Source organism: Gobius niger, assembly GCF_951799975.1.
Source record: "Gobius niger genome assembly, chromosome: 8".
NCBI lineage: Eukaryota > Metazoa > Chordata > Actinopteri > Gobiiformes > Gobiidae > Gobius > Gobius niger.
This window is the reverse complement of record NC_136859.1, coordinates 6,823,892-6,850,306: the sequence shown is the minus strand read 5'-3', so window position 1 is coordinate 6,850,306 and position 26,415 is coordinate 6,823,892. Positions and strand designations below refer to the sequence as shown.

The 26,415-nt window shown below is 41.1% G+C and overlaps 1 protein-coding gene across 1 annotated transcript; it reads left to right on the top strand.

Moving 5' to 3' along the window:
- Positions 1-16,240: 16,240 nt before the first annotated feature.
- tnfb (tumor necrosis factor b (TNF superfamily, member 2)) lies at positions 16,241-25,926 on the top strand. Its single transcript, XM_079561626.1, has 5 exons — positions 16,241-16,522; positions 21,455-21,506; positions 21,594-21,653; positions 23,378-23,615; positions 25,658-25,926. The coding sequence occupies exons 1-5, from the start codon at positions 16,301-16,303 to the stop codon at positions 25,890-25,892; spliced, it is 807 nt and encodes a 268-aa protein (XP_079417752.1). The 5' UTR covers positions 16,241-16,300; the 3' UTR covers positions 25,893-25,926.
- Positions 25,927-26,415: the final 489 nt, after the last annotated feature.

Below are 26,415 nucleotides of genomic sequence, written 5' to 3'. Positions count from 1 at the left end.
ATCGGCACAGTGAGTGGGAGCCGTGAGCCCCGGAGTCAGCTGAACATTCAGATGTGAAAACGAGATAAGAGAAAGTTTATTAAGAACGCGATAACGTGGGGGTTTTAGCCTGTATCTCAGTGGGTGGGCTGCGGGGCTTCTTCACCAAATATCAAGCCCCTCATTTTGTTTTTTTCAGGCTCAAAGGGAAACTTTAAAAACAAAACTCACACCTGCTTATTCCGTCATGTTTAAAAATGTCCCGCAGAGGCTTCCTTCCTTCTTCACTTCCTGTTCCCTCTTCCCTTCCTCCTGAGCCTTATGTTTTAGAAAAGGTATAGACTGTGTCATGACATCTTTCATACTGACACACAGACAGATATAAACTTTATTGATCCCGGAAAGGAAATATAATCAATAACTTGTATTAATTCGATGAGGAATTGCAATACTTTGCCCAGAATGAATAGAAAAAGAAGCAACAAGTGGAATTCCCAGCAATGTTTCGGCACTGCAGCCTTCATCGGGCAAAGGTAGTCAAGGCTCTTAACCTCCACTTGAACCGAGCACACTTTCTCCAGTTTGGCTTTATCCAAATCTAAAAGCTTCTTGAAAAAAGATTAGACAAAAACAAGGATGAAAAGGCAACCAAAAAACAAAAAAGTGATGAAAATGGGGCAAAAGTGTGACGAAAACCCAACAAAAAAGGGATAGAAAAAATGTGTCAAAGAAGTGATGACCACACTGAAACTACGTGAGAGAAAAGCTCCATTTAGATGAGTTTTGATGGTCTTAGCTTTCAAATGAGGCGTTACACTGGCCTGTTGTGTGCAACCTGGGTAAAGCTGAACTGGAGAAAATGCACTCGGTTAAGGCGGGGGTTAAGAGGTTAACAAGACAGTGCTCAATAGCAGTACACAATCAATCCTATGCAGTCAACTCCACAATATTTCTACAAAAAAATCATATTATGCATATTCAACAAACACATATCAAGAAACAGCTCTGCTATTTGTAACAATGGTTCGTATCGAACTTGTGGGTTAAATGGCCAAACCAAACAAGTATTAAAGCTGAGGCGAAATATATTAAAGATAAATTGTGGAACAGAACATTAGGGGGAAAAACAAAATACACATATATACCAAAAAATGTATGGCCAAACAGGGCTTTGAGTTGGTGTTAGTGTTAGAATTGAGTTTGTTTAGGTCCTACCAGCTCACCATCAAATGGTTGAACGAGATGAAGCCAACGCCACATAAAAACCTGACCTGTAAATGAGGTTAAAAAAAAATGCATATGAGCATTTGTATCAACCTAGAAAACTCAAATATTCTCCGTCAATGCTCAAGCACAACATATCGTATTCAATAAGATAAGATAATCCTTTATTGATCTCACAACAGAGAAATTCGCTTGTACATACGGCATTCAATAAGATCACTCAGGGTGTGCGGAATAGACAGGAAATGTGCAAACAGTTAAATAGTAAAAAAAAAGAGTATCAAAAATCTTAAGGGGCGGAATTATACAATAAGGAAATAAGAATAAATAAAAATAGAGGTCGAGGTGCAAGTTGTCAATAAGTGACGCTGGTACAGGGAATAAAGTGGCGCTGGTACAGAGACTATTGCACGTAGTTTTGCAAAGGGGTTATTGCACATGTTACTTTACAGTCAGTGGGGATGAAGGACTTGCTCCTTCTTGCACTGAGGGTGTCTCAGTATGCCACTGAAAGAGCTGCTCAGCTCCTCTACAGTACCGTGCAGTGGGTGGGAGGTGTTGCTCATGATGGAGGTGAGCTGACCAGTGCAGGACACCACGCTCTGAGACGGGGACAAGCCCAGGAGGCGGTGCACCGTTTCAGATGATCAGAGGAGACAGAGGGCAGCTACAGTTTCTCCATCCTCCAAGGTCATGCGGGTGGAGTGGCTGAAGGACAACGAGATCATCGACCCGGCCGAGGACAGGAACTTCTACATCACGGTGGACCACAACCTGATCATCAAGCAGGCGCGTCTGTCCCACACGGCCAACTACACCTGTGTGGCCAAGAACATCGTGGCCAAGCGCAAGAGCTCCACCGCCGTGGTCATCGTCTACGGATACAGTGAAGATGGCGGCCGCGACACAACTTTCACCAAAGAAAAGAAAGAGTGGAAAAAGAGTGGTGCGCACTGAATGGGTGCTGCTGCCGGATGCTCTCTCATCGAATGCAATTTCTCCATCTGTGAAATCAATAAAGTATCATCTTATCTTATCTCTTATCTTAATACCCTCCTGTCCCTCTCCTCCTCCACAGAGTCCAGAGCTGGCCCTCCTGACCATCTTGTTCAGTCTGTTCTTGTCCCGCTCTGTGCGGCCCGGGGCCCAGCACACGGCAGCGTAGTGGAGAGCAGAGGCCACCACAGAGTCATAGAAGGACCTCAGTCTCTTCAGAAGGTGGAGGCGACTTTGGCCCTTCTTGTACAGGGTGTTGGTGTTGTGGGACCAGTCCAGTTTATTGTTGAGGTGAACACCCAGGCACTTGAAACTGTCCTCCCTCTGGATGTTCAGCGGTGTGTGCGGTCGTGATTTCCCCCTGAAGTCGATCTCCATCTCCTTCGTCTTACTGGTGCACAAATAAACAAATACATTGTGCAACATTAAATCAATACCGCAGTTAGAGCCATGATATCTTTAGCGTATCAATAACACAGTCCACAACAAAACAAATGGCCTTGAATGTTCAATGTTACAATTATAGTCCTGTTTTCTACTGTTGAAAGTGTGAGTTAGCTTTATATCCAGTTTGGCCTTTAGCCCTGGCAATGTTTCTGATTTGTTTAGTGCTGTTTAGACCTGCTTTAGTCCTGCCTGGTCCTGTGTTAGACCTATTTTACACCCAACTGAGTCCAAGCTTAGTCTTGTTGCTGTTCTATTTCCGTCCCGCTTCTTATTTCCGCACTATCTTTAGCTGGAGTGTGTGAGCTCAGGGTGCAGCGTTACATCTCTGAACGATCGTCTTTGTCCCGGGCTGCGACGGGAGACTTGAGACTTTGACCTTCAGTTTCGAATCCGGCTCTAATCTGATCCCACGGTCTTGGTCTCGTCCCGGTGGCCACATTCCTGGTTTGGCCCCCGGTTGTAGCCCAGGTCTTGTCAGTCACAGACACCGGGGGGGAAGCACGTCTGCAGACGTCACTCCGGGATCCCCTTCAAATGGGGCATCCCTCTAGCGCTATTTGAGAAGTTTAAATTTAGCTCGACGCACAAAGGACAAAGGATCCAAAAACGTCCTGTTCACAAGCATTTTGTTTCAGGCTAAATCTGGACCAATGAAATTCAAGCTGAGGTAGTCATAGGAGTACTTTATTATCGTCCTCTGCAGAGCTGGTCAATAACAAAGTAAAACACTTTACTGGAATACCATACTTAAGCAGAGTTTTTGAGTATCTGTACTTTACTAGTATTTTGAGAACTTTTACTCCATTACATTCCTATAAAGGCTCAAAAGTAAATATGACCATGTGTTCAGAAAAGAATAGGTTTGAAACATCACTAAACTTACAATTGTTTGTAACCAAAAAAAAAATCAGGCCTTTTAGTATTTTCTATAACAAATTCTTCAGTACTTTCACTTAAGATAATAATTTGACCAGTTTCACTCAAGTGATAAAACCAAGGACCACCTCTGTCCTCCACATTAGGGGTGTCCCGATACGGGATGGGGAGTAGAATATCTGATACTAAATCGATGCAGCTTCTTAGGTCTCGCATACAGGTGAAACTCTAAAAATTAGAATATTGTTAAAAAGTGCATTCATTTCTATTATTCAACTTAAACTGGGAAACTAATATATGATAGACTTTTTTATTATTATGGCTCAGAGACATACACTGTATGCCCTTTGCTTGTAATGGGTCTATATCATGTATTAGTTTTACATGAAGCCCCTGACAACAGAGCTCCAGGATAATTCAGGTGTTCAATCCCCTCCACCACATTAAGGTGGCGGTTCCAGGAGGGGTGTTAACCAACAATGTTAAATTATATTATTAGTCCATGTAAAAACCAACATGTTTATCAGATCTGTGGTACAAAGGTACAATGACTTTAATAACATATGTCTAAACTATTGTATGACTGAGAGCTTAAATAAACATTTACTAAAAATGGTACCTTTTATATTAATAATAGGTGGAGCTTGTGGGGAGTTTGCTGTTGAGCCGGTTCAGTCCGTCTTTCATGTCAGGTCTGGATTGTGCTGAACACTGTGGAGGAGCTCCTTCTGACCTCGTGCTAATGTTATTCTATCAGAGACTGGCCTTATCAATGTTTGTACAACGGTCTGGTTAAACGGAGCGCTGGACCCCGTCTGGACCAAGTCTGGACAACACCAGGAACTTAAAAACACTTTTCTGGTGCCTTTGAAGAGATAAGTTTGATGAGATAATGTTATATCTTGGCTTAGCAGAAAAAGTAAACCGACCTAACGTTAAAGACATTTGAGACCTACAAATGTCTTCTTCTGAAACGCTGAAGAGGCACCAAGAGCCCCTAAGTGGAGGCGTCACAAGAGGTAAAACAGGAAGCAAAAAAGGGACAGAAGACAGTGAAGGACTGCTGTGGAGCGGAGGGAGCGGCGCAGGAGGAAGAGGATGGAGGAGGTGGAGGAGCTGACCAGTGCAGGACACCATGCTCTGAAACAGGGACAAACCCAGGAGGCGGTGCATCGTTTCAGAGGAGACTGAAGGCAGTGCTCCGGTCAGGTTGGCCTACAATGGTTCAGTGATAAATAAAGCAAACAGTCCGATTTCTTTGCTGCATTGTGAAACTAATTCAGTTCAGTTTATTAGCCATTTGCTGTGTGTACATTTGAATACTGAAGTGATCTGAACAAGTCTCTTGAAGTTGTATGGACTTTGAACAAAAGCAACAAAACAGAAGAACATTTGTGGATTGATTACCATTTATATTAAGGAACAACAAGCTCAGGGCTTATGGGGGAAAATAAAAGTACCAGTCCCTAGGAGAAAAAAAGGATCTTTATAATACCAAGCTGTGGGGACAAGGGTTTTAACTCTCGAGAAGAAGATCATTCATGACTGAAGCAAAACACAAGTCCAGATGTCTTTAACCAGGGCAACATATGGTTATTAATGGGATTAATGGGCTTTTGACCATGTTACAATGTTGTTCTATCATCAAAAACACACCCAGAGCTGTGTTTCAAGCCACTTGCTCAGGGATATTGAAAGAACTGCGCAGTGAAGAGGAGAAAGAGGAATGGTGTGGGAGGGGCTTATGATCTCTCACCTAGAGGTTCAAGAAGTGAAACAACTGGATATTTTGTTTTAGCTGTTTTAGATGTGTAAGAAAGTGTAAGATGTGTTTGACATTATGACCAACCTTCGAAAAGCACAATACCCCCTCAGTAAAGGCCTTTTAAATATGTGACATTTTTCCAATCTACTTTGACCTCTAAAAAAAATCCCAACATTCTGTGGCACCTCCACGCTTTAATAATAGGAAACTGCATGGAGGGGGAAAACGCGCTACACTACGGAGAAATGGGTGGTATCGGGGTTGGGGGACATTGCTGTTGTCGCCGTTTCGTAGAAAGGCGGCGGAAGTTGTGACTAAGACGTGAAGCCGAGGTGTGAAAGTGGTGCACAGAACGGGGAGCAGAGCATGGGGAGAAGATGAGGTGCAGTCCCCATCAGAGACGCTGCGGTCGGGACGCCGCGAAGCCAGGCTCCCCACATCCTGGCAAGACATGGACTCGTACAGGGATGTGACGTTCACGACTCAATCGGATCGGATTTTTTTTCTATCGTTGTCTTTTCGGTGACATTACAGCCGAGCATTCACCACGGTTAGATTGAATTAAATGTGGGACAAAGTCTAATTTATAATCATGCGTCACAGTGTTGCGGTTCTCAAAAAGATCATCCAATTGACCTTGAACTTTGGGTTGCCAGATGTCACGACCAAAACAGACGATGGTTGATCTAAATATCTGTTACAGGAGCGAAAGCATGAGCAGTCGATCCACTGTGATGTGTGGGTTGCCTTGAAACTGATAGTGGATGAGTCAGTTTGAGCAGGAGAAAGTGCACGGTGAATGAGTGTTTCAGAGCACGAGCGTTGGGACAATACCTTTGGCTGCGCTCAGGCGTGCTGTGTTTACATGCATGAGTCCCATGTGTGTTCATTAAAGGGACTATACAGAGTTTAAAATGTTAAAAATAAGTATTTTCCTCCCCCTACATGTTCCAACAATGTCCTCATGTGTAGAATGAGCTCAGACCTGTTCACCACAACTGCCTCTAAAATCCTGCACTGTCACTCAAAAAGGTTTTAATTCGGGTCCGAAGTGCCGTCATGCGCGAGCTTAATATAGAAGCTTACACGTATGGCCTGAGGTGGCAGTAGTGAGTTTAAAATGGCATCTAGCCCCTTTAACATACACTGTGTAAGAAATAAGTACATAATATACAAATACAAACCTCGTGTGACAGGTTGATTTTGGAGGCTGGCTGACATTGGGCAATGAAGAAAATAATACAATAATGATGTTAAGTACAGATAAAAGACATATTTTGTCTATGATGCTATACTGAGCAGTGCAATAACATTATCACAGAGCTGGAAAGGTATGCAAGAAAAAATAAAGTTGATATTTGTGCGTATTTGACCTTTGTAGTGACCCAGCGGCTGTCAGCGTGGCGTCTTTACTTTCGATCACGGTGGTCTCTACAATGTAAGTATGTAGGTGAGTGCTTTATTTGTCATTGTACAATTGTACAAAATTACGTTCAGGTGTTAGTCCGGAGCCGCTGCAACTGAGCGCTGGCATTTTTCTCCAACCTGACCATGTTTTTGGAAGTCGGGGAAACCGGAGTACTGCCTCTTTGCTCCTCTTAAATGGTGCACCGCCTCCTGGGTCTGTCCCTGTTTCAGAGCGTGGTGTCCTGCACTGCTAGGCTCCTCCTCCTCCTTCTTCCTCCTGCACAGCTCCCTCCGCTCCAAAACAGTCTTTCACCATCTTCTCCTCGTTTGCCCATTTTGTGTTTCCTGTATCGCATATTGTGATGCCTCCACTGTGCTGCAGGTGTGGGGGCTCTCGGTGCCTCTTCAGAAGAAGAGGTTTTCTGGTGAAGTGTCTGTTTGCTGTGAAAATTACCTTTTCTTTATCATAAAAAGTTATGCAACTTTTAAGGCAAAATCTTTTGTTGGCACTGAGATGCTTTTGTTATTCCAGGACCCCAAAGAGGGCTGCTATTCACCTTGTTCCAGATGTTCCATTGGGTGCCTCCATGAATTGTGCCCGCCCCTTCACTTGTATTAGTTTACATAGGACTGAAGACATCAAGAGAAAATCAGTTTCTACACATATACAAAGCCGTTTTCAGGCCCGCGCAGAGAAACAGTGCAGTGTTGACTTGTTGGAGCAAATGAACACTAGACATTTTACACAAATCAATCTACGAAACATTAGATTTTATCTGCAAACATCTTCCCTCATGTCCCCCCTCCTGTCTGTTCACTTAGTGAACAGACAGGAAGGAGGAAGTGCAGATCCATGGCAGAAAGAGGCAAAAGTGGGCTGGGCGGGATAAGGTGAATAGGATTAAAGGACCTAAATGTGCTGAAAATGGTCCCCCAAATGTTGCCTAAGTGTGGGCAGGACCATGACATGAGTGTATTACGCACTACACTCTGTTGTCAGCACCCTAATCTCACAGCAAGAAGGTCCAAGGTTCAGTTCCCAGGTGGAGATTGCATGAGTGTTTTGTGCAGGCGCTCTAGTTTTTCCCATGGGATACTGGCTATAGAAACACTGAACTGCTGCTGCCCACTGCTCCTGACAGGTTTAACCCCGAGGATGGGTCAAATTCTGAGGGCAAATTTCCCTACGATGACGAGTTAAGCCCCCCCTTGAGTCTTGAAATTCCTCTCCCCAGTGCTTTTGCGGCAGATGAATTCCCCTCCGGTGCAGACTCAGCAGGTGCCGGTCCCCAGCCCCAGCCCTCCGCTTTGGGGCAGATTATGTGGCGGCACCCGCTCCTCTGTGGTGCATCCGAGCTTACATTGTGAGGTCAGTCTAAATATGTGCTTATGAGAACATGACGCAGGTCTGCTCCGGCCGAACCACATCCGCAAACTTCTCCTCCTTACGACACTGAAAAGGGACCTACAGCTAAGTCTCACCATTCAGGCACAAATCATCCTGTGTGAGCGTATGTTCATTATCTAAAATGGCTAGTTAATGTCCCTCAATACTCCTCTGGAAAAGCATCTCGTCACTGAATATCCTTTATTTGCAATCTTGTTTTCCATCGCTACAAGCTCCATTTCTCCCATTTTCTCCATAATTGTGCAATAAATCTATAATTGTGCAAAGCAGTTCTCTTTGAGCTTTATGTTTTCATGCTGACACACTACAGCAACGGTCCACAATAAGAGGCATCAACATGGAACAACCTTAAAAACAATTCAACACACATGGTTCAGCTCTGATAAAGACAAAACCACAATCAATGTAAAGCACACAAGCAAAATGAGGTGAATCGCTGCTTTTAGGATGTAAACACGCTCACCAAGACCTACTGGGATATACTGTTAACCCTGTACTTTTGACTAGATATGCACAAATCCATCTCCAATACCAATATTTGGGGCTTGAGTATGTGCCGGTACCAACTGAGTGAGTGCATTCAAGAAAAAATATCCAGACTGTGCTACACATTAAAGCAGGGGTGGCCTGGCCCTCCAGCATAGAAGCTCTGGCCCTCGAGACGATCTAGAGAAATAACTTTACTCAAATCAGAGATCGAAGACCTGTTAATCTCTTAATCCTCACCTGAACCAAGCTCCTTTTCTCCAGTTTGGCCCAAATCTAAACAAACAAACAAAAAAGAGGATGAAAACTCAACAAAAGAGCGACAAAAATGTGACAAAAATGTGGTGAAACAAAAAAATAAAACAACTATGAAAACACGATAAAAATGTGGAACAAACACAGCGGCAACACAACAAAAAAGTTCCTAGCTTTCAAATGAGACTGGCCTGGCCTATAGGCTTTGACCTGTTACCTGCCGTCGACCCCTAACCCCCTTAGGGATTAGTTAACCCTAATCAGGATATAATTAGGATATGATTACGGCAACTGTAATGTAATTGTGTTTCACTCACACAGATCTCACACATATTTTTTAGAAACTAGAAGGTCTTGGCTTTCAAATGAGGTATCACACTGGCACATACAGTGGGGCAAAAAAAAGTATTTGGCCAACAGAAAGTCTATGGGGAACTGACCAAATACTTTTTTCCCCCACTGTAGGTTGTAAGCTCTCCAGTCAATACACTTTGAAATTTGGATATCAATCATTGTTAACCCTAATCCTAGTCCTAAACGTTAACAGGTTAAACTCAAATCCAGAAGCTTTTAGATTTGGGTTAAGCCGAACTGGAGAAAATGCAAGAGGTTAAAGTGCTCAAAAATGTGAATCATACAGTCAATTCAGTGTCATTTCTGAGCAGAATAACAATGTACACCTGGCAATTGTTAAAAGTGATGCTTTACTTCAGGTGACAACTGGGGGGTTCGGCCCTTTGTCTTGAATGAGAAAAATCGGGCCCTCCACCAAGCAAACTTACCTACCAATGCATTAAAGGAACAGGCCACCATTTTTCCATACTGAGATATGTTCTTACCTGAGCTTAGACGAGTTGATACGTACCTGTCTGGTCTTTGTGCCCATGGAAGAGCTTGGTCGCATCTAGCTTCACCCCGTTTGGAGCCATAGGAATACACTGGGAGAGGCCAAATGCGAACAACATCTTTGGTCATTGACTGAGGGCACGCACAAAGACCAGACAGGTACGCATCAACTCGTCTAAGCTCAGGCAAGAACATATCTCAGTATGGAAAAATGGTGGCCTGTTCCTTTAAGATGTTTCATATTTGGTTTGGCTTGAACAAATTCACTGAGATTAAGTCGAAGAAAGGGGAGACACTATACAGGCAAAACTATTTTTTTTTTTTTCAGTTTTCAGGTTTTGGGCCAAATTGGTCTCTGAACACATAAGCTTTCACCGGAAACAGAAAATATACCTAATCTTCACAATGACATGTTTAGATATTGCCCTGATTCCATGTTTGCCCATAGACTTATATGGGACAATGCAATTTCAAGGGCCTTTTTCTCAAAACACATTTTTCCGTCATTATGGCGACACTATGTCCACGTCAGTAGGACCGAAAGACTTCAAATTTTCCAGCCTTGGACTGAACAATATTTGGAAGATTTTTTCAGAGGGATTTTTTATTATCTAATCCCTAGCCTGATTTATTGAGTTGTGAATGTCAAAAAATAAGGCGAAAATAAAATTTGTACACATTTTTCCACTAAAAAAACGATTTTTTTAAAAAACTAAACAAGATATCCAAAATCCCCTGTGAAAACATCTTGGTAACTCATTTATCAATTAAATGAAACCATAAATTTGAATGTAGCTCTATCCATTATTCAGATTTATTCGCCGAAAAGATGTGAAATTTGGGGCATTTTTAGGCATTAAGCACCTTGTTCTTATATGAAAAGACACAATGACAGAAAACTTGAAATGTATTTTTTCCTCACATATTTGCCAGTAATCTACAGCAAAAGTTTCAAACTGATATATGTAAAAAAAAAAAAAAAAAATCCCTATTCACCTGCAATGTCTCGCCTTAAGTGTCTTCTGTGTCAGTGCAGTTTTCACCTCTAGAAAATGGCGCGTGTGGTTCTTGTCCGACTCTCGCAGTTCAGTTTTCATTGTTCCCTTGAATGAATACTGAATATAGAACAAAAGAAAAAACATCATAACAAAAGTTGAACCTGCTTCAAAACAAAGTCTAATTCCCTTGATCGTTATATAACGGGGTTTTTTCCCCCCTTTTTTTTAACGTTTTTAGTTCCTCATTTGTACAAATAATTTAGGAAGTCACAAAAAGGTAGTGACAGTTACATAGTTGCATCACATGTTCAAAACCTGATAAAAATCTGTCAAAAATGCCCAATCTCATGACTTGAAATTTAAAAAGTAAGTGCACAACCTTGTTACTCCTTTACTTCCATCTGAGTGTACAGCATGTTTTAGAAGCTCTGGGAAAATCACCCAAAATACCAACTTTAGATTGCACAATTTACCTCGTGTTTGAAAAGTGAATGGTTCAGACAGGCTGAAAGGGTTGTGGAAAACGAAAGTGAATTTTCAGTTTCTTCCACTGTGGATGCTTTTCATTTTGACAAAGCCCAGTGCAACTTGTCTGTGTTCAGGGGGCAACACTTTAACACTTTAACTGGACATGATTTGCGAGGGAGGCCATTTGAGCGCTGAAATGATCAGATAGAAGTCCAGTGAAGTGGCGCTCATCAAGTATGGGCAGCCCTTTAGCTTTTTGACATTTTGCCATACTATGGACCATAAACATGAATGTATTTACTTGAAATTTTATGTGAAAGACACACACTAAGTGACACACAATCGTGAAGTGAAATTTATACATGATTTAGAGTTTTTTAAATAAATAAAAAAATGAAAAGTGTTTTGTGCAAAAGTATAGGCACCCTTTACTAAACTTACTGACCGAGCAAGGACAGCACTGACCAGAGCTGTTACCAAGAAGCCTCTGATGACCCTGGATGAACTGCAGAGAGACACAGCTCAGGTGGGGGTAACTGTCCACAGAACAACTATCAGTCACACACTGCACAAATCTGGCCTTTATGACAGAGTGGCATTTTTTAAATAAAACCATAAGAAGTCCTGTTTGCTGTTTGTCAGAAGCCTCCGTGTGTCTTCTGACAAACAGAAAACGGGTCTTCTTTTGGTTTTCTTTCAAAAATGCCACTCTGTCATAAAGGACTGATTTGTGCAGACTTCATGATGCTTCTGCTCCACAATAATCTCTTCACAGACTTCTGAGACCATCAAAGAGCAGCTGTATTTGAACTGACATTAGATTACACACAGGTAGACTCTATTTAAGTCAACATGTGATCATTCAGAAATCATCAGGAAACCTCTGAAGGCAATACGAGCGATCACTGTTATTGTTTACTTCCGCAATTTTCACCGGATGTTTTGGTGAATGGTAGGCAACAGCTGATGCATCCAGGCCTCTAACTCGGTTTTATAAAATGATAGATCTGTTACAGCGCAAGAGAAGCAATGCACTGTTTATGGACATTGTTTTTGCTGATTATAGGATTTTAATAAAATGTTTATTAAATATGAAAATGTAAAATGCCTACCACGGCCAACGGATGTGACGACATTGCGATCGCTCGTATTGGTTGCACTAAAAGGAAAGGGGGAATATACTTCTGCCTTGCCTTGCCATTTCACTTCAGGATTGTGTGTCCCTTAGTGTGTGTCTTTCACATAAAATTTCAACTAAATATATTTATGTTTATGGTCCATAGTATGGCAAAATGTCGAAAAGTTAACCTCTTAACTCCCGCCTGAACCGAGAGGATCTTTTTCCTCACGTTATCAGATTTTTTTCCATCATTTTTTTGTTGGGTATTTTTTTTCATTCTCTTTCATTTTTTCCTCACTTTTTTTTCATTTTTTTTCCGTCAAATTTTCGTCTTTTTTTTGTGTCAAATTTTAATCACATTTTTGTCATTTTTTCGTCATTATTTTGTCACATTTTTGTCATTTTTTTTGTCATTTTTTGACACATTTCGGTCATTTTTTTGTCTTTTTTTTGTCAATATCTTATGACATTTTTGCCACTTTTTCATACATTTTTCATCACTTTTTTGTCAATGTTTTGTCACATTTGCATCACTGTTTTCGTCTCAGTTTTGTTGCTATTTTCACAGCTTTTTTCTCACTTTTTTTTCATTTTATTTTTTCATTTTTTTCAAATTTTCGTCATTTTTTGTCACATTTTGTAACATTTTTTTGTCAAATTGTTATCACATTTTTGTCACTTTTTTTGTCATATTTTGTCACATTTTTGTCATTTTTTTGGGTCATTTTTTGGTCACATTTTTGTCATTTTTTGTCACATTTTGTCACATTTTTTTGTCAAATTGTTATCACATTTTTGTCAGATTTTTTTTGTCATATTTTGTCACATTTTTGTCATTTTTTGGTCATTTTTTTGTCCATTTCTTATGACATTTTTGCCAGTTTTTCATAAATTTTTCGTCACTTTTTTGTCAATGTTTTCTCACTTTTTTGTTACCTTTCCATCACTGTTTGCGTCTCAGTTTTGTTGCTATTTTCACAGCTTTTTTCCAGAAGCTTTTGGACTGGGGTAAAGCCAAACAGGAGAAAATGTGCTCGGTTCAGGTGGGAGTTAAGGGGTTAAAGGGGGGCCCATACTTATGCACACCACTGTACCTGGATTGGAGCATGTTTCAATAATACTGCACATTAATTTCATCTTTCGCTCTCAAAACGCCAGCCCACACTCTGGTAAACGTCACACGGAGGAATCTACAAATCTCTTCTGTATTGGTCCAGACAACATCCACAAACTAGTGCTAATGCTGTTCATGGTCAAACTCTTAATTGTGCAGATTAGCATGTTTGCCCATTGATAATCATTTTCACAGTGTCAAAGAGGACGAAGTGCACCCTGGGCTGGCGTTATGTACAACTGCAGAGTACTTTGTTCGTATAACTATGGGTATTTTCTAGACACATGCTTTATTTTAAGTTATCAAAGGGGTTGTAAAAGGGGACTAGATATTACGCCAGGGCGAGTCAACATTTTTTCAGTCCAATACCCCAAATTGAATGCAAGATGAAGTGGGGGACCCGACTTTCCTTCCGTGTATCACATTGGATTTCTATTCCTTCTGTAGACACGTACATTTATAAATAGACAGGTACAGGCTCCGCCCCTACTTCATAACTGAGGCCCCTTTTTTGTTATAGTGATTTGACAGATAAATCTACATTTCTAAAAAATATTGATCTAAACTGAACAATTAAATCAAATAGGCTCCTGTCACCACCACTGTCGGGACCAGCCTTTTGCTTCACATCTTCCCCTTTTTGACTTAGTGCTAGATTGTCGGCTCAGGTGGGACGATCTGCTGTGAAAACTTCAGCTTCCAAGTCATAAATTAAGGTAAGGAACGTAATGTGTTATTTTCATTTTCAGACTAATCATATTGTATAGCGTTGCCAGGCCGTAATGTGAATGTTACCACGTGATAAAAATTGGGAACAAGATGAGGCCCAACAGTCTAAACAATCGGAAAAACTGTCCCGGCTAAACATCCCACTTCACTTTCATTAGTTCCAGAGGTACGTAGTACTTACTTTTACTTGGGTAATATCATCAATGTCAAATATCTGTTCTCTTACTTCAGTAAAAAAAGAAAAGACGTTCCACTGTAAGTTTTTAAGCAAATCTTCATCATAGCGACATTTTTTTTCCCGTAATTCTTTGAAAAAAAAAGAAAAAAAAAAAAAAATATATATATATATATATATATATATATATATATATATATATACCATATATATATATATATATATATATATATATATACCATATATATACCATATATATATATATACCATATATATATATACCATATATATACCATATATATATATACCATATATATATATATATATATATACCATATATATATATATATATATATATATATATATATACCGTATATATAAAAGGAACACGGGAAACTAGAGAAATACCAGGGGCTCAGAGAGGAGCTGGAGAAAACCTGGAGGGTGAAGGCATCAGTGGTGCCCGTGGTCGTTGGAGCACTCGGGGCAGTGACCCCCAAACTGGAGGAGTGGCTCCAGCAGATCCCAGGAAATACATCAGACATCTCGGTCCAGAAAAGTGCAGTTCTAGGAACAGCAAAGATACTGCGCAGAACCCTCAAGCTCCCAGGCCTCTGGTAGAGGACCCGAGCAGGAGGAAAAGAAAAAGAGACCGCCCGCGGAGGGTGAGGAAGAGTTTTTTTTAAATATATATATATATATATATATATATATATATATTATATATATATATATATATATATATATATTATATATATATATATATATATATATATATATATTATATATATATATATATATATATTATATATATATATATATATATATATATTTGCATTATTTTATTTTTTTCTTCTCATAATATATATGTGCATCCAGGAAGGGGAGTTGCGCATTAAGCCCAAAAAATTAAATATTTTGGAAAAAATGTAAAGGCACTTCAGAAGTTCATATATCCACAGAGATACTCACATATTTCTTTATTTGGTTACAACATAGAGTGAACGCCAACACATTTCATGATCATGGCTTACAGTCCATTTTTAATTTGGGGTTTTTACAAGTTATGATGTAATACATGTAATGAGTCTATCGTGTATTAGTTTCACAGTTTACGTTGAATAGCAGAAGTAAATGCACTTTTTTATGAGATTCTAATTATATGGCGAGCACCTGATGTCACTACTAAAACAATAATCAGACTTTTACTCAGTTACTCAGTTACTCAGTTACTCACACTACACAAGTCAAATGTTCATCACCTGCACTATGACCAATTATCCTGTTCCTCTTTTTTGCACATTTCCCTGCCTGTTTACAGCCTCGAGTGTTTACTGAGAGATGATGTAACAAGTGAATTCCTCCACTGTGAGATCAATAAAGTTGTATTTTTATTTTTAATTTTGAGTAAAAGTATCTTATGTCACTCTTACTTGAGTAAATATTTTGGCCTCTCTACCCACCTCTGGTCATCATAAAACATGCTTTCTCTTTACCCCATCATTTCTTCACCGGTGGGGCGGGTGGAGTGGGGGGGCCTCATGGATTGTTTATGCCCACGGTCCTTCAATAGCGCTAGAACCGGCCCTGTCCGCATTCTTTTCCTCTGACAATGATTTCGCTTTAGAAAGTGAATGAAATAATAGGGAGAATAAACGGTTTCAGGCGGGCAATGAAAGCGAATTTCTCCTTTCCCCTCGCCTGCCTGTGTGTGTGTGTGTGTGTGTGTGTGTGTGTGTGTGTGTGTGTGTGTGTGTGTGTGTGTGTGTGTGTGTGTGTGTGTGTGTGTGCTTCTCTCCCTCACACCTCCCGCTCCCTCCCTCCGCTTCAGCTCATGACATCAGAGCGGAGTTTCCCTTTCTCCTCTGACTTCCCTTGCCTCTCTCACACACATAAAAACTAGCTCTCCGACCTGGCAGCGCTTCATTCACTCGCAGGAGACGCACGGGAGCTGTAATTTCTTTATTTATTTTGGTTTGCACAAGCCTCAGAGAGACTTCGCCCGGCATGGTAGCCTACAGCCAGACCCCGTCCACCCCTGCACCTGAGGACCTGGAGAGGGGGGGCGACCACCTGCAGCACCCGGACCAGACCCTCGTCCTGGTGCAGTCCAAGACCTCCTGGCTGAACCGGACTTGGCAGATCCTGGCGGTTTTGTTGCTCCTGGTGCTGAGCCTCGCGGCGGTGTTTGCGGTGGTTTGGACTTGGAGCGCGAGGTTAGACGCAACGGTGAGTTAGATTTTTTTTTTTTTAATTGAAACTTGGTTTGCAACTTGTAAAAAATGTTAGTAGAGCGACATTAATAAGAGAACTGTAGGTCTTGTCTTTGCCAGTTTATGTTTGTTCTGTGGACACTTGAAATAGCGAAATAGTAAAAAAAAAAAAGGAAATAAAAATGCAAGGCAATGTAAAAATGTACTCAAAAAAGTAAATTCCATTTAGGAAAAAAAAAAGTAATTTTAACTTCTTTACCCCCGCCTGAACCAAGCACATTTTCTCCATTTCGGCTTCACCCAAATCTAAAAGCTTCTTGAACAAAGCATCAAAATAGCAACGAAAACGAGGATGAAAACACACCAAAAAAAAAAAGACAAAAACACACCAAAAATAATTACAAATGAGCAACAAAAACCTGCCAGAAAAGTAACAATAACACAATAAAAAAGTGACAAATAAAGCTTAAAAAAACAAGGGAAAAAAGTGATGAAGAAAGTCAAAAAAAAAAGAAAGAAAAAGACGGCAGAAAACTACAAAAACGCTTTCAAATAAGGCCTATAAGCTGTAAGCTCCAGTTGAGAAGCTTTTAGATTTGGGTAAAACTGAACTGAAGAAAATGAGCTCGGTTAACTAATGAATTGACTGCATGTAGCTTTAAAGAGACTAGATGCAAGTTGGCCATTTTATACTCACTGCTGCCACCTCAGGTCTTACGTGTAACTGCACCTTCTATGTTATGCTCGAACCGAATAAACAACTTCTACACTAGGACATGGCTGGAACATGTAGGGGGAGGAAAATACATACATTTCACATTTTTAAACTCTGTATAGTCCCTTTATATTGTTTTAGTTCATTAGGCTAATTGCAAACACTTAATATCGCTCAATGTTTCGCAGAGAGAGAGCTGTTTGCGGAGTTTTAGTTACGGTTTATTGGCTCTGAATAAGAAGTTCTCATTGTTTGCGAAGATATAGACACAATGGATACAAGTAGAAGAGGTTTGGGTGGAGTCTAAAGGAGAAACAATGTGATCAACCGGGAATCTAATAGATGAGAGCAACATTTACGTTAGCGCCCCCTGTGGGTGAAACAGAAACTCCCGTCCATTGAGATGAATGGGCAACGATCGTCTGAGAGTTTAGAATTGCATTTGTTTTATTTATCTGTTGCTTCAGATAATTAATAGAGACGCCTGTTAATGCTTTTAAACTGAGCAGATGAACCCCATGTGATGATGTAATGACAGGCTTGTATAACTTTTTTTTTGCGCTTGTTGGTTTTTAATGTCACTACAACACTTAAATACTCCATATTGTGAGAGCGAAATATATGATTCAGTTTGCAGGTAATCTACTGCTGCTATTGCTAAGAGTAACATATGTTTTAAGACACAGTTAATCATTAATAAGGCTGAATATTTACCAATTAAAGAAGTCACAAAGGCCATGATATACGGCCACCAGGTGGAGCTGTTTCCCCTATATTGCCACTCTTTAAACTGGCTCTTGTTTTTACATCCCGGATCGACTATTGGCCATCTCCTGTGGTTCTGACACAGGTTTGGAATATTTTAGAAAAGAGATTTTGTAGAATAAAATTAGCAGTTTTCTTTCAGAGGGGGCGGGACTTGGCAAAAGCGCCACCAATGTTGCGCTCATTTATTCATTTCCTCGCGAGGACGGCTGTGTGTCAAAAGCAGGAATGTGGATGTGAATGTGGTTTGGCAGTTCAATCCCAGGACCGACCAGTGCAGGCTGGCGTTCTGTCCTTGTGCACGACACTTCGCAATGTGGTGCATGAGAGAGAGAGTGAGGAGGTTAGCATGAACGGGTGTGGAGTGGAGAGATCATGAACAAAGTAAGGCAGGGGTGTGATCTTGCTGGATTCTGGGCTGATTTGTCTTCTTTTTTTTCACTGGTCAAACAAAGGAAGGTCGAGTCTTTCCTCATAGAAAATCCCCCTTATTACAAATGCTAGTGCTGTCTGCAACATTGAACTAACAGGGGATTCTGGGGATTCAAGAAAATTACAATATAGTTCCCTATTTTTTAATTCTATTTATGTATTTACACATCCTTTGAGTACTTAAACAGGCATTTGATAGCCCATATTTCTCACAATCATCTTTAAATGTTGTTCTCTGTTTATGACCTTGCAAACACACTGGCTGACCATGCAAAAATCTGATCTGATCTGGGTTTTGCTGCCGTCAGGTCTAGGTTGAGCAACACTTTGTGCCCAAAGAATAAGATCATCCTTCCATCAGTGGATTTCTTCTTCCCTGATGACGTGTACATATTCCAAGATGACAATGCCAGGATTCATTGGGCTCATATTGTGAAAGAGCGGATCAGGAACATCATTTTCACACATGGAAGAGTCCAGATCTTAACCTGGTGGAGAAGACTTTGCACTGCGGTCACACTCTCCCATCATCAATACAAGATCTTGGTGGAAAATGAATGCAACGCTGGATCTAAAAGGAACAGGCCACCGTTTTTCCTCCATACTGAGACATGTTCTTACCTGAGCTTAGAGGAGTTGATGCGTACCTGTCTGGTCTTTGTGCCCGTGGAAGAGCGTGGCAGCTTCTAACTTCACCCTTGTTTGGAGCTATAGGAATATACTTGGAGTGGCCAAATGCTAACAACATCTTTGGTCGTTGTGCATGACTGAGGGCACGCACAAAGACCAGACAGGTACGCATTAACTCGTCTAAGCTCAGGCAAGAACATATCTCAGTATGGAAAAAACAGTGGCCTGTCCCTTTAAGCTTATTGAAACATTGCCACATCTATAGTAAAAGCTAAATGCGGTACAACAAAAAGTGCGTGTGGCCTTTTCTTTGTGTGGCGACTTCTTTTTTTTTTGGTCAGGCAGTGTATATTTTAATGCTAAACATTACTTCCAAGTTGTGTTTTCAGTGGTTTGTTGATGTTTTGTTTTGCCGGGTCTAGCATTGTCGACCCCGGATGTAAAACCTCTTTTCCATCCCTTGTAATCAATAATGGCTGTTTTGAGTTTTCAGTATAAATTACAGATTGGGATCTAAGCAGTTCAAGGAAATGCTTCTCTAAGTACTGTCACTTGACCATTTCAGCTCCCCATTTGCTTCTATTACCAATATTCTTTTAGTCCATGTGCCTTGAGCATATACCATTTAGTTTGCAGAGACAGGCCCGAACAGCTTTCTCTTGTTTTCCACATGTTTTTTAAAGTTCCAAATCTTGAAAAACTGCCCAAACTCTGCTCCGTCCTTGGCCCTTTTCCAAGCGCATTAACCTGAGTCAGCAGAATGAGCGCAGGGAGGGCCAGGAAACCAGCAACTCCCTCTGGAAACATATTATGAACGACGCTACAATAACAATCCACTATGTGTGTGTTTCAAACGGACAAAGAGGCGAAACTTCCAGATGACGGGACGACTGAGAGCCTGCAGACATCATGTACTTTAACTCATTTCCTGGAGTATCGTTGTGAAATGGAAAGATTCGTCAGAAGCATCATGTGGAGATGATGAGTTTAGACATTTTTAACCACAATGGTCCTCCTTTTAGTCGTCATTGTGTACGATGTTTTTCTGGAAACGTCTTCACCAAATATGTATGAGCGTTTATTCCGGCTTGTGCAAAAAAAGCCTGACACACCTTGACTATTCCCACCAAATACGGACTAAACTGGGTCTAAAATTGAAATTCTCTCGAAGAACAAAGAGTTTTTTGACAAAGACGCTGCTTTTAATGTGAGACTTGTTCCTTTAGTGACTTGAGTGAATTGGATTTGATTTGGAAGAAGTTCCTTTTTTATTGTGGCCAAACTGTATCTGAGCAAACACATGACCTCAAAGACAAAGCACTTGTATTAACTACATATCGTAAGCCAGGGGTCTCCAACCTTCTTACATGATGAGCTACTTTTATGTAACAAAAGCAACAGAGAGCTACCAATGCTTATACTCTACTTTATGTACTTAAAGGGGCTGGATGGTGTTAATTTGGGTCCGAAGTGCCGTCATGCACAAGCTTAATATAGAAGCTGCAGTGATGCATAAGACCTGAGGTGGCAGTAGTGAGCACAAAAAGACTAACTTGCATCTAGCCCCTTTAAAGGAACAGGCCACCGTTTTTACATACTGAGATAAGTTCTTACCTGAGCTTAGACGAGTTCATTTGTACCTGGTCTGGTCTTCACGCGTGCCCTCAGTCACGTAAACACAGCACAGACGGCGTTAGCATTTAGCCTCCTCTCCTCTACAGCTCCAAACCAGGTGAAGATTTAAGCTACCAAGCTCTTCCACGTTTTCCCTTTTTAAATATAACACAAAAATTAAACAATGTGGATTTTCTAAGCGGATAAAAAAGGGGAACTGCATTGTAAGGCGTAATAATACCAGGAGTACTTCGGCGTCCGCGCAGTAAAGTGAAGATATTACGGCGCGGATCTCGAACTACTCCTTCTTTAAAAGTTTGCGGATTCTGCTCAAACTCTTCAGCACCCAAAGAAAATGAATCTAAAATGTGATTATGAAGTGTGTGTAGAAACGTTGAAAGCTTTGAGCGTGCGAGATCCCGTTATCAGCTGTTGTGGTATATTTGTGGTAATATTTGGTTAATGAAATGTGAGAAAATGCTTCGAATTTGAGAGTTTTGTGTCCGCCAAGTAATGATAATGAATATAATTTTGAAGAATTACCTGCGATTAATCAAAAATACAATGAAAAATGAATCTATTGACAGCACTAATATACTGTATAAGTGTATGCAAACCTGTTTTGAAATGCATTTAATTCTTGTATTCGATCTTTTCATTTTTCCTCAAATCCTAATGCTCCTAGACATGTAGAAAATGTTCATCTACATTGCAAATCACAAACAAAAGCCAGAAAACAATCCCTACACTACTTCTGCAAGTGACTGATAAAACTCCCTTTATTCTGCGCAGGTGCAGTCTGGCCAGAGGGAGGCGCTGATTCAGACCTCTGCAGAGAAAAGTGGTGAGTCCCGACTAAAATACGTCACTTTTTAAATGTGTTTTAGTCTCTATTTTGCGGGTCGTTAAAGTGAATTGTGTTCTGGTGCAGATCCACACTCCACTCTGAGGATCATCAGCAGCAAGGCCAAGGCCGCCATCCATCTAGAGGGTGAGTCCCCGCGCTCGCTATCTTCCTCTCTTTCAATACATCTCTTCCTCTTACTATCTCTGCCCCACTTCCTCCCCTTCTGTTCCGTTCCCTCCCTTTTTTTCTGCAGCTTCTCTTCCTCCTTCGCTCTTCTCTTAATAACAGTCTCACAAAGACCCTGTGCTGATCCACCCCACACTGGGTTTTCCCGGCGTTCATTACAGCCCTTGGCTCTTAATCAACACCCAACATGATACCCGCTCACTACAAATGTGCGGAGAAATCTTTATCAAGGTAAATCTGAACGTCGTGATGTTGATAATAGTCTCCATTCATTTCAAGAAGCCATTCAAAACTGGCTCAGTTGTTTAAGTGACCCCAGCCAGAAAAGTTATATTATCTAAGGGACAGTGTGTCTCAAGGGACAAGTCTATAAATTGCAGCTTTTGATTTAAATCATCTGACATGGCAATGGGACTGATTGTTGCATCATTTAATGAAAAGATGCCACAGCTCTCACTTGTGTGGCCTCAAAGATCTTAAATAAAACTCTAGATGTGGCCATAGTAGTGCGTAGGAACGAATGGCAGTTCTGGCGGCCATCTTGCGACTGGCCCTTCTAAACCAGTGCAATGTAATCAAATGGAAACACCATCTGCGTATTTCCTTGATACTGTTTTGATCTATTTTTACTTATTTCATGACTTGATTGTGACTGACCTTATGTCGCAAGAAAAAAAGTTTTTTGCAGTTTTTCAAGTTTCATTTCAGTTGCAGACTTCACCTACATTTGTTAATTTTCCTCTCAAACACTTCAAATCATTCACTTCTATTTATATCAAACATAACATTTGTTTCCTCCTTTAAAACAGTATTTCTGTCCTTTTTAACACGACATGACCAAAATTCTTTGAAGATGGGACAGTAAGACAATGCATGCTAGCCACTGAACCCTGGGAGTGGATGGAGAAAACAATAATACGATTTTCCTAAATCCAAGCGTGTGTCCTGGGGTGACCGAGCCTTCTCAGGGGCGGCCCCTAAACTTTGGAACAGCCTTCCTCTGCATGTGCGCTCGGCTCAGTCTATAGAGGAGTTCAAAACCAAATTAAAAACTCACCTTTTCGCTTTGGTTTCCCTTCGGTTCTATGTAAACCAGACACAGTTTGTACCTTTACCTGTGTTTAAGTTTTATTGTGTTTATTGTACATATTACTGTACTTTGGTCGACTATGGTTGCTTTTAAATTTGCTTTATACATAAAATTGACATTGACATTGGCTAAACAACACGACTAAAAACGAGACATTTCAAATAAATTACATCCTGACTGAGATACCTCGACTTAGAAGTAAGACAACCAATCACAAGCAATGTGTATTTCACATTCTGCCGTTGAACCAATGAAAATGTGTGCCTGGTTTTGCATTGGTTATTAAAGGGGTTAGCCTTCCCAGCCAGTCACAAGATGGCTGCCACGTTTGCCACGTCAACGGGTGTCATGTCCGAGTTCTATGAGATACCTTTGTGTTGCCTGCTCCGTTGCTGGGCTGTCAGGGTAGTTCTGGGTCAAACTGACTGAAACCCAATGAGTTTCCGCACGTTTAATTCCCCCTGCTGCCAGAGCAGGGCGCTCCAAGCTTCACTTCTGGAAAATCGCCCTCTCCAATCCATTTTCCTTAGTGTGTGAGGCCTCTTTAAACCGAATATTCTCCCAACTAACCCCTTGTCCCGTCTCCTCACAGGCAGTTACGATGACAGCGCCCCCTCTGGTCTGCAGTGGCACAGCGGGCAGGGCCAGGGCTTCGCTCAGGGCGGAATCGGACTCCGAGACAACCAGATCATCATCCCCGAATCTGGGCACTACTTTGTCTACAGCCAGGCGTCCTTCCGGGTGTCCTGCCAGCAGCACCCCCAGAACCAGCGCCCCGGCCCGGACGAGGACGGCCGGCAGCGCAAACCACTCAGCCACCGCGTCTGGAGGTAATTGACAGTTTATGTAGCGTAATGACATATCTGTCATTACAATATTGGCTCGACAGTTTTATTACATTTTTGTCGTGTCATTGCGTTATTGCCTCATGACGTTTAAAGCGACACTGCGGAACATTCCACTCAGTAAATGGCAGGAAAGACAAGTATCCGTTGATCAGCTGATTTGTTCATGTATTGTGTAAAGGGCCTATACATGAATTTTTGATTACAAACAATGACAGAGAATTCGTCACAGGGATGAGTTTATAGGAACATTTCGCAACTTGCAGAGTCACTTTGACAGAAATGCTACGAAACAAGTTCATGAATATTTTATAAAACAAAATAATGACGTGATATCGCAGGGAAACGAGCTCTCCAGTTCACACGAATGCATGAATACATGATCAGGTTCTCTTCCATATGCAAAAAATATAAATTAGTATAAAAAGGAATTGTCTTGGCTTGATTATTAGGAGCGCGTTTTAAGTGTTACAGCGGCTGCTCGTGTGACATAGTGAAATGTTGCCTGGAATATTCCATAGTGTGGCTTTAAATCAACCAAAATCATAATGTTTGTGGTCCTTATTCTGCTATTGGCGGACCTTCTTAAAGGGACAGTGTCCATTTCAGTTTTATTGAGTATTATCTAACCAACAGGTGTAAAATATGGATCAAGACACGAAAGACTTAAAGCAGTACTAAGTAACGTGTTTACCTTAATAAATCCTTTCCGTAGTCCCTGTGGGGGTAAAACAAGTGTTAATGGGATGATTGGAGGGTCTTTCATCTCCCCCTGGTGTCTCTGGACAGAAAACCATCTTTGCAACTTGACTGACACCGGACCGGAGCCACCAATACACACTAATGGAATCACGAAGAAGCGGCTAGCAGGCTAACGGGCAAAGCTAACTGTGGGCTAGCACCACTTTAAACAGTATTTACAGCCAAGTTTGAGTGAAAAAAAAAATTCCATTGTGTTATTAGATGCACAATATCCCTCTCTCCCTTCGTCTTTTCTGTCAGCGTAGTATTTACTCTCCAAGACAATTAATAAGCAAAAAAAATCGCAACTTGCTACGACACCTGCAGTTTCGCTTATGGCCTCTAGGGGCAAGAGTTACTTAGTACTGCTTTAATAATCCCACTTTAACAATGAAGAGGACGCATTTTCAGGATTAGGAAATACAAAGCAAGTTAATCGTAATTTATAATGGACTAATCATAAATTAATGCTTTAACCTCGTAACTTCTTAACCCCCCCACGACAAAGACGTGACAAAATAGCAAGACGAAAACAAGACGAAAACTAGGATGAAAAGAGCGACAAAAACGTGACAAAAAAGCAGCAAAAACGAGACGAAAAAGCGACAAAAATGAGATTAAAGCGAGACCAAAACAAGACGAAAACTAGGACGAAAAGAGCGACAAAAACGTGACAAAAAAGCGACAAAAACGAGACGAAAGCAAGACGAAAACAAGACCAAAACTAAGATGAAAAGAGCGACAAAAACGTGACAAAAAAGCGACAAAAACGAGACGAAAGCAAGACGAAAGCAAGACGAAAACTAGGATGAAAAGAGCGACAAAACGTGACATAAAAGCCACAAAAACGAAATGAAAAAGCAACAAAAATGAGACCAAAGCGAGACCAAAACAAGACCAAAACTAGGATGAAAAGAGCGACAAAACGTGACAAAAAGCCACAATAACAAGACGAAAACGAGATGAAAATGAAAATGAAAACACAACAGAAAAGCGACAAAAAAGCCACAAAAAGTGACAACAATGCAAGGAAAAGGATCTGTTTAGATCAGTTGTACAGTCGAGAAGCTTTTACATTTGGGTAAAGACGGACTGGAGAAAGTGTTAATAACAAAAATGGCCGCTCATAAAGGTTCACAAATGAATAAAACTTAGCTCTCTAACATTTCTTCATAGTGAGTTCATTGTGAGTCCGTTGTTAGTTCATGATTATCTTGTAAGTCTGTAATGGCCTGTGTCTCCTCACAATGATCTGAAACAAAGCCTCTGTGTTTGAACGTGTCCAGGTACTCGGAGTCCGTGGAGGGCGAGGTGTCCCTGATGAGCGCGGTCCGCTCTGCGTGTGCGGGGCAGCAGCAGCAGAGCGGGGCGGAGGCGGGGCACGGCTGGTACAACGCCATCTACCTGGGCGCGGTGTTCCAGCTGCACAAAGGGGACCGACTGTGGACCGAGACCAACTCGCTGTCCGAGCTGGAGACCGAGGAGGGCAAGACCTTCTTTGGGGTCTTCGCGCTTTTCTGAAAACGAGGACGATGTCGGAGATGGACGGGGAGTCGGGGGCGGGAATGAAGTCACGCAAACATTTTATACGATTCGAAATGTCTGTAGCTCTAAATTAGACCAAAACCTTCACCTCCTCTGACCCATCGTCCACCTCCCACAACGACCGAAGAGACATTTTATACTTTATTTTATTCATCATGTCGGTGAAACATGTTGGTCTCCATGGAGATAAATTCAGACTCATTTAAACTGTAGCAGTTTGAACTCAATGTGCACTTTTTATTATTTCTCTTGTATTATTGTTACTGTTTTCCTGTTTATGACTGTATTGATTGTACTGACTCCTCTTGAACACAGGCGTTTGGTCTGTGGCCTCTTCCTGTGACTGTCCTCCCATTCTCTTTTATTTAATATTTATTTTGTATTTATGTCGGGGCTGTGGTCTATTTATGTAATAAAAGTACAAAACTTAAGCAGGTCTTGACTGTTTTTCCACATGTCGTACCCAGAGTATGGAGTGGGGCTTCAGACTGTTCAGACT

What these genes read in the sequence shown, in the direction of transcription:
- tnfb (XM_079561626.1), top strand. Translation starts at nt 16,301, where the DNA reads ATGGTAGCCTACAGCCAGACCCCGTCCACCCCTGCACCTGAGGACCTG. An exon ending in GGCCGCCATCCATCTAGAGG is followed by an intron (nt 21,654 to 23,377) that starts GTGAGTCCCCGC and finishes GTCTCCTCACAG; the next exon opens with GCAGTTACGATGACAGCGCC. An exon ending in CTCAGCCACCGCGTCTGGAG is followed by an intron (nt 23,616 to 25,657) that starts GTAATTGACAGT and finishes GAACGTGTCCAG; the next exon opens with GTACTCGGAGTCCGTGGAGG.